This window comes from Rutidosis leptorrhynchoides, chromosome 1 (genome assembly GCF_046630445.1).
Source record: "Rutidosis leptorrhynchoides isolate AG116_Rl617_1_P2 chromosome 1, CSIRO_AGI_Rlap_v1, whole genome shotgun sequence".
Classification (NCBI taxonomy): domain Eukaryota; kingdom Viridiplantae; phylum Streptophyta; class Magnoliopsida; order Asterales; family Asteraceae; genus Rutidosis; species Rutidosis leptorrhynchoides.
Window position 1 is genome coordinate 167,203,309 of NC_092333.1, and position 7,957 is coordinate 167,211,265.

Sequence of the window (7,957 nt, forward strand, 5' to 3'; positions counted from 1 at the left end):
TACTGAAAATTTGTCACTTCATTCGGAATTGGAATTTTCGGATGAATGGTTTTATGGTTGATAAAAAACATTCGTATGTTTAGTGGTGAGATTGCCTCAAACTAGTTTATAGAAAATTAGAATTCGTATGTTATAGTATGTTTAAACAAACGAAGTGATCAGAAGAAGAATTGAGCAAGGTTATTCAGAAGTATATTCAGTTCAAATTGTTGACTTTGAAAGTCAAACAATGGGATGATGTGATGATGGTGTCGAATTAATGGAATCTGAAGTGGGCAAACATGCGCTTTAGTCATTATGGGAAATTGTTCAAAATACACTTTTTTTAATGTCTTCAAACAAAATATACTTTTTAAAAAAAAAAAATTGTCTTTTTACACCATTCAGTAGACGGGAATTTTGTCTACCACCTTTATCTGTCGTCTACTATCATTTTTACAAAGTAGTAGACAGTTTCAATAAGATAGTAGACAGTGAGAACAAAGCAGTAGACAGCCAATTACAAGGTAGCTGACCGTCTACTGCCTTGTTGTTATTGTCTACTACCTTGTTGTAGGTGTCGACTGATATGTATTATTGGTGTCGACACCTACAACAAGGTAGTAGACAATAACAACAAGGCAGTAGACAGTCAGCTACCTTGTAAATTGGCTGTCTACTGCTTTGTTCTCACTGTCTACTACCTTGTTGTTACTGTCTACTACTTTGTAAAAATGGTAGTAGACGACAGATAAAGGTGGTAGACAAAATTTTCGTCTACTGAATGGTGTAAAAAGACAAAAAAAAATTTAAAAACGTGTATTTTGTTTGAAGGCATTAAAAAAGTGACCGTCTACTGCCTTGTTGTTATTGTCTACTACCTTGTTGTAGGTGTCGACTGATATGTATTATTGGTGTCGACACCTACAACAAGGTAGTAGACAATAACAACAAGGCAGTAGACGGTCAGCTACCTTGTAAATTGGCTGTCTACTGCTTTGTTCTCACTGTCTACTACCTTGTTGTTACTGTCTACTACTTTGTAAAAATGGTAGTAGACGACAGAAGCCAATCATTCCAATTAAACGTTATTTTCTTCGACCTTCTCGAAATCCATTCAAACGTATTAACTTGGATGTCGTTAAGCAACATGGGACCACTACTTTTATTATTTTTGAATAATGTAAGGTTCTGATTTTTCCGAATTGTGTAACCACACACCCACTCGATTGCTTGCCAAATTTGCAATTTCGACGAAGGTTGTGTGTTAATCTGAATGCCTTCGAACATATCCTCAAACTTTGTGTAGTCGTTTCTCCCGGATTTCCACCATCTTATAACTCAAGACCAGATCTCTTTTGCGAGGGGGCAATGAAAAAAAATGTGTTCGACCATTTCAACCTCATTTTTACAAACCGGACATAAGACCGAGTCTAGGTCGATTCCCCTTTTATCTAGTTCCACTCGAACCGGTAGTCTATGACGCTTCACTCTCCAAATGAATATGCGAATTTTGGAAGGAAGAAACGGGTTCAGCAGTGTTCCATTCGAGTTAGCATAAGACCCGAGTAGTTTAGCATCCAAAAGCGAAGTTAGTGCTTTTGTAGTAAACAACCCGTTGCTTTGTAGCTTCCAATTCCAAGTATTTGAATCCGAACCTGCATACCTAAAACCGTTAATACATACGAGCAACTCATTCAATTCTCCCAAAGTGCGTCCGCTGGGAATTCTGGACCACGACCAAGAAGCTTGCCAAGATTGACTCGTTTTCAATAAACGATCATTGAGTAGCGCATCCTTATTGTCCTCCAGACGAAACAATCTTCCAAATTTAATGTACAACGGTTGATCACCCATCCATAAGTCTTTCCAAAAAAGAACGTCATCACCATTGCCAATGCTCCTAGTAAACGAGTCAGAGAAAGGAATGCCAAGTGAAATGATTTGATTCCCTACTTCACATATAGATCTCCAAGTTGATTGTTTTGCTTTCGGGATGTTTAAACCGAAATGACCCAAACCCCCTTCCCGGCCGTATAGACTTTTTATTACTTTTGTCCAAAGCGCGTCTTTTTCTATTCGAAAACGCCACCACCACTTGCCTAACAAAGCCAAGTTTTTTGCTTTTAAAGTACCTATGTTTAACCCCCCGCCCTCATAAAGTGAAAGAATGTTTTCCCATTTTACCCATGAAATTTTGGATTTTTCATCCGACCCGCCCCAAAAAAACTTACGACGAATACCCTCGAGCAAGTTGATGACGCTTGATGGAGCACGGAATAGGGAGAAGGCGTACAATGGTAAACTACTCAAGACCGATTTGATTAGGGTTAAACGACCACCGAAAGACATAACCTTTGTTTTCCAATCCGCCAATCTAGATCGAAATTTATCAATAATTGGATCCCATTCTTTTACACTTTTCATCTTTTGACCAATTGGGAGACCAAGATAGGTAAATGGAAACTCCCCTACATGACATCCGTACGAACCAGCCATTTCGGCAATAGAAGAATCATGCACCCCGATACCGTAAATACAACTTTTCGAGAAATTAACTTTAAGGCCCGAATAAATTTCAAAACATTTCAAAAGTTTGAAAAGGTTACTTACGTTTCTTTTGCTCCACTCTCCAAAAAAATTTTTATCATCGGCATATTGCAAATGAGATATAACTACTTTATCCACTCCCAATTCTAGGCCCTTGAATAGTTTCGAAGAGATAGCATGCTTGACCATTTGGTTTAGACCTTCGGCAACTATTATGAAGAGGTAAGGTGATAATGGATCACCTTGTCTAATGCCTCTTTGCAAAGTAAATTCTTTCGTTGGTGAACCATTAACCAAAACCGAGATTGAAGCCGATTGAAGGCATGCGTTAATCCAACTTATCCATCTCGAGCTAAAACCCATTTTTTCCATGATCTTAAAAAGAAAATTCCACTTAATGCTATCAAAAGCTTTTTGAAAATCGACTTTAAAGAGCAAATCTTTTTGTTTTTTGAATTTAAGATCCGAAATTAATTCGTTTGTCACAAGGATTCCATCAAGAATGTAACGCCCTTGTATGAAGGCGCTTTGTTCAACCCCAACGATTTTGGTAATGATCTTTTGAAGACGACATTCAAGAATTTTTGTGATGATTTTGTAATAGCTTCCTATCAAGCTAATTGGTCGGTAATCTCCAAGTCCGATTGGATCGATTTTTTTTGGCAACAAAGTAAGGAAAGACGCGTTACAACCTCTTGAAATTTCACCATGAGCCCAAAACCAATCTATAGCTTTTTTTAAGTCATCTTTTATTAACCAGAAGAATTTTTTGTAAAAGCCAAGATTGAACCCGTCAGGTCCAGGGGCTTTTTCATCCCCACAATCTCTAATAGTGTTCCAAATATCTGATTCAGAAATGGGTGCTTCAAGCATGTCGGCGTCAACAAACAACATCGAAGGGAATGGAAACTGATCGAGACAAGAAAGATCAGGGACCGTTTGACATTTATTTTCAAAAATGGATTTGAAATAATTGTGGATTTCACTTTTGATTGCTTCCGGTTTTTCTTCCCAGATTCCATTAATGTGGAGACCTCTAATATTCGAAGAGTTGTTTCGTCTCCGTATCGTGGAATGGAAAAAAGCGGTGTTTTCATCTCCTTCTTCGCACCATTTTATTCTTGATTTTTGTTGAATCATTTTGGTTTTTTCTTTTTCTTTTTGCAACTAAATTGCTCTCGCGTTAATCCATGAAGTTCGATCATCATCATTTAATGAACCGGAATCAGCCTTTTCTTCCATCTCTTTGGTTATATTTTGCCAATTTTCAATTTCCTCATCAAGCGTTCCATATTGGTATTTGCTCCATGTTCGAAGAGCATTCTTTACATTTTTCAAATGATCTCAAAAAATGCAATCCGGACGTGATCCTGAGACCTGCTCGTTCCAAGCATCAACAATGATCTTTTCGACATCTTTGTTTTCGAGCCAGATATTAAACAATTTAAACGGTTTAGGCCCAAAATCAATGTTCGAATCTCGAAGAATCAACGGACAATGGTCAGAAGTACGTCTATCCAAGGCGATGACAGAGGTATGAACCCACGTTTGAACAAAACTTTCATTTACCAAAAAACGATCAAGCTTACTCAATTTACGACCGTCATCACTAATTCTCGTAAATCTTTTCCCGAGTAGGGGGATTTCAATAAGTTGGTTACGATCAATAAAATCATTGAACACACAAGCTCGCCTACTGATGAATCTCGAATTTTGACATTCTGAACTAAAACGAACCTCATTAAAATCACCCCCTATAATCCAATCGACATTTGAGGCGTTTAACAAAACATCCAGGCTATCGAAGAAAATGCTTTTATCATTATCATTATGGGGTCCATACACATTTACTATGATCGATTCATTATCTTTACCCTTCCATTTACCTTTAATAGCTATGAAGTGCCTCTTTTCGACTGCAGCAGTAACAACGAAGATCGATGGGTCCCAAATTATTAACAATCCACCCGACTTACCAATTTTTGGTTTCTGTACGTAACTAACATTTGATGAACCCCAAATGAGTTCAACCCACCTATCATCAACTGTATTACATTTAGATTCTTGAACGAAAACTATGTCCGGATTTTTAGTTCGGCACATTTTACAAAACCAATTTACCTTACTTTCTGACTCAACATCTTTACCGAATCTGCGGATATTGAGAGTTAAAATCTTCATTTAAAAACATGAGGAAACGAGAAGAAATGACCGCGAATTATTGGGATTTATTATCCCAACGTAATCCAAGTTTGCTCCCATAAATTTCGAGACCAATACTATCGGAGCTTTTAGAAGTGGTAAGTGATTTACGTGAGGTGGACGGAAGGTTGGATTTTGATGTGGTTTTGGTAGGCTTGGAGGTTGATTTTTGTCTAGCTAGATTTTTGAATTGGAGAAAATGGGATGTGGTTTTAAGGGTGGTTGGAGTGCTACTACGATTCTTATATTTTGTTGACTTATCTTTGTGACAGCTTTTAGAACATGGGGTATTTGAAGATGATAATGATGTATTTGTTGTGACAATGTTGGGTTTACGAGGAGGTGGGAATTGTAAGGTAGGAGAGAGTGTCGATCTTTTGGCTTTGGTGTTGATTGATTTGGAGGAAAGAACGGAGTTATGTTTAGAGTGACGTGTTTTAAAATGAGGAGGATTGGTGCTTGTAAGTTTATCCAGGTTTAAGGTTCTTACTGGACTGAAGGAAATCGGAACGGAAGATGGATTTTGTTCTTGACAGTGATCAGAATTGGATGATATTGGAGTGGTTTCTCTGGGTTCGGTATCAGAAAGGATTGCAGAAGGAATGTGAGTTGGGCTAGAGTGTTGTGGACTACGATGAGTGTTTGAACATGGAGCAGCTTCATTTTGTTTACTGGGTTGAGCTATATGTGGGCCATGATTGGGTGAGTCTTGAATGTTTAAGTTGCGCTGGGTTTGAATTAAAATTGGGCCGGATGGACTGGATTTGTTTGTGCAGATTTTATGTGTGGTGGGTTCTTGGGCTGATGGGTCAGGTTGAGTGTTTTTTTCATTTGGGTTGGGAACATTCGGTGGATTTGTATGGGCCGAGATATGATTCTGACCAGAGACATCAAAATGATTACCTTGGGGTGATTGAGGTGGACTTTTCAGATTCGAAGCGTTTTGAGGATCATTTTTTGATGAATCTGTGTTACTTTTTTGATTATCTTTAATGCACTCCTCGAAATTGTCACCTGTGTTCAGACATTTGGATGATTGATCTTCCACTCTTTCTTTTTTCTCTGGTGATACAGTTTCCGAGACCCATTCATCATCTAAATTAATCTCATTGTCATCTTCTCTCTCTGAACACCATACACTTGAATTCTCATCGTCATCCAATTCGAGCTCGAAAACATTTCTACTATTTTCTGAGATTGTAGAAAAGAAAATGGTGGATTTAGTTTTTAACTTAATGGTTTCCTCAATTGGCTTAGTACCATGAACTTTGATAAGGACTCTTCCGGCTATTAGATTTTGATCTTTACTTTCAATAGAGCAGTTTTCATAATCAAAAACAGGACCCCACCATTGAGCGATTTTTTTGAACGTGTTAACTTTCCAACATGAAACCGGGACCCCGTAAATATTGACCCAAGTTAATCTAGTTGATCGTAAGCGATTATCATCCCACCTTCTGATATTAAGAATCCATCTGCGGATGTTATGGTCATCATCAGCTAGAATATTTTCGATTGTCTCATGAGAATCAAACATTATCATAACTTCTAGACCACCTAGGTATTTGATTGAATAATTGTTAAGTCCTTCTTCATCACAAAGATTATGTAATTGTTCAAGAATATCGATTTTTTCCACGTTTCCTAATAAGGTTCGATTGAATGACACTGCCGGTTCTTCTTCATCTTCAACGTTTATTGTTCTTTGACGATTGGGATTTGGTTCATGTTCATTATGATTAGTTTCAGGTTCATGTTTTGCATGTTGATTAGGGTTTTCAGAATTGTTTGAATTGGCTGCAAGTTCAGAAAAGTTGTTTGAATGTTGATGGTTGGTTGAGGTATTGGCATTGATGTTGGTATGGATGTTATTTGTTGCTTTAGGTTGCCATGCTTTCGAAGGAGTACGGATCTGATGGATGTTGGAGATAGGATTTTTAGGAGGGTTAGCACTATGAAAGGTATGATGGGTAGACTTATGGTTTTGGGAACGATGACGAGTTTGATTGAATGGGTTGGAGTGGGGTGGAGGATGAGGGATATTGTTATTGTCTGTTGTAGATTAGGGTTGGAAAACCTATCGTTTCTTGCTTTTTCAGAACGAGCCTTATAAACCCTAAGATAATATTCGCCTGCTTTAATCTGACATAACTTAATAGCAAACGACTCTGGATCTGAGATACCTTCGTAACGAACGAAACCAAATCGTTGCCCACTTGGTAACAATCTCTTTGCCATGTAGATATCCGATAACTAACTGACCAAAATTTTTGAAATTTCTCCAAATTTCTTCAACATCCCAGTTAGTTGGAAAATTAAAGAATAAGAAAGATGTTACCCGATTGACGTTAACCCTAGAAACCGATCTGTCGTAGCCAAACCTGTAACCTTCGTGCGCCGCCGCCGTGCTCCTCCTGCAATCATAACCTGCAAAACTCACATTAGTTCTCTCTCTCTCACCGTTTTTGTTCACACTATTTTGGTGCAACCACTTCCCGGTGGTTGATTGATTATTGAATTTAGGTTTGAAGGTTGTTGTCCGGCGTTGATTTGCCGGAAAAGGAGGCGTGAAAGGTGAAGTAGGGAAGGTGAAAGGGGTGTAGGGGAGCGGCATGATTATTTAACTCTTAGCTTATGTGGTTACCGATTTTGGGTGAAGGTAATGGTTGGATGGTGTATTATGGTGATGTTTGTTGGTGGTTTCTGGAAAAAAGAAATTAAAAATGAATTTTTTGGGTGAATTTTGATGATGAAGATGGTGGTTGGGTGGTGGATTGTGGTGGTGTGTGGTTGTTAGGTAAAAGATATTCAAATTAAAGGTATGGGGTTGTTAGCCAAAAGTTGAGAGAATCATATCCGGATCTTTTGGTAAAAGATATTCCTCAATTATAAAGGAAGTTTATTAGCTTAGTCAATTTTAGTTGGTAAGATCATAATCCATTAAAAGCCAGCTAATTTGTTGCCTTTCTTAAAGTTCAAGTGTAAATTTGAAAACTAAGTGCAAACTGCAAAGTGTAAAATTTAAAACAAAGTATACAGCTACTTTTGATATTGCTGTTTGAATCTTTTTCTTTCAGCAACATTTTTTCTTGAACAGAAAGCACTAGTTTTAAAATTAACAAATAACATAACAAAAACTTCAAAATAACATAATAATCTGGATACCTCTGTTCTTCCTGCTTCTAAAAATGTTTATTTTTGATAAATATACTATTCACTTAAACAT

At 37.6% G+C, this 7,957-nt stretch overlaps 1 protein-coding gene across 1 annotated transcript; it reads right to left on the minus strand.

Moving 5' to 3' along the window:
* Positions 1-3,696: 3,696 nt before the first annotated feature.
* Positions 3,697-4,710, minus strand: LOC139891223 (uncharacterized). The gene is made up of 2 exons (XM_071874171.1): positions 3,907-4,710; positions 3,697-3,852 (listed from the first exon to the last, which is right to left on the minus strand). Exons 1-2 carry the CDS (start codon positions 4,708-4,710, stop codon positions 3,697-3,699), a joined length of 960 nt encoding a protein of 319 aa, XP_071730272.1.
* Positions 4,711-7,957: the final 3,247 nt, after the last annotated feature.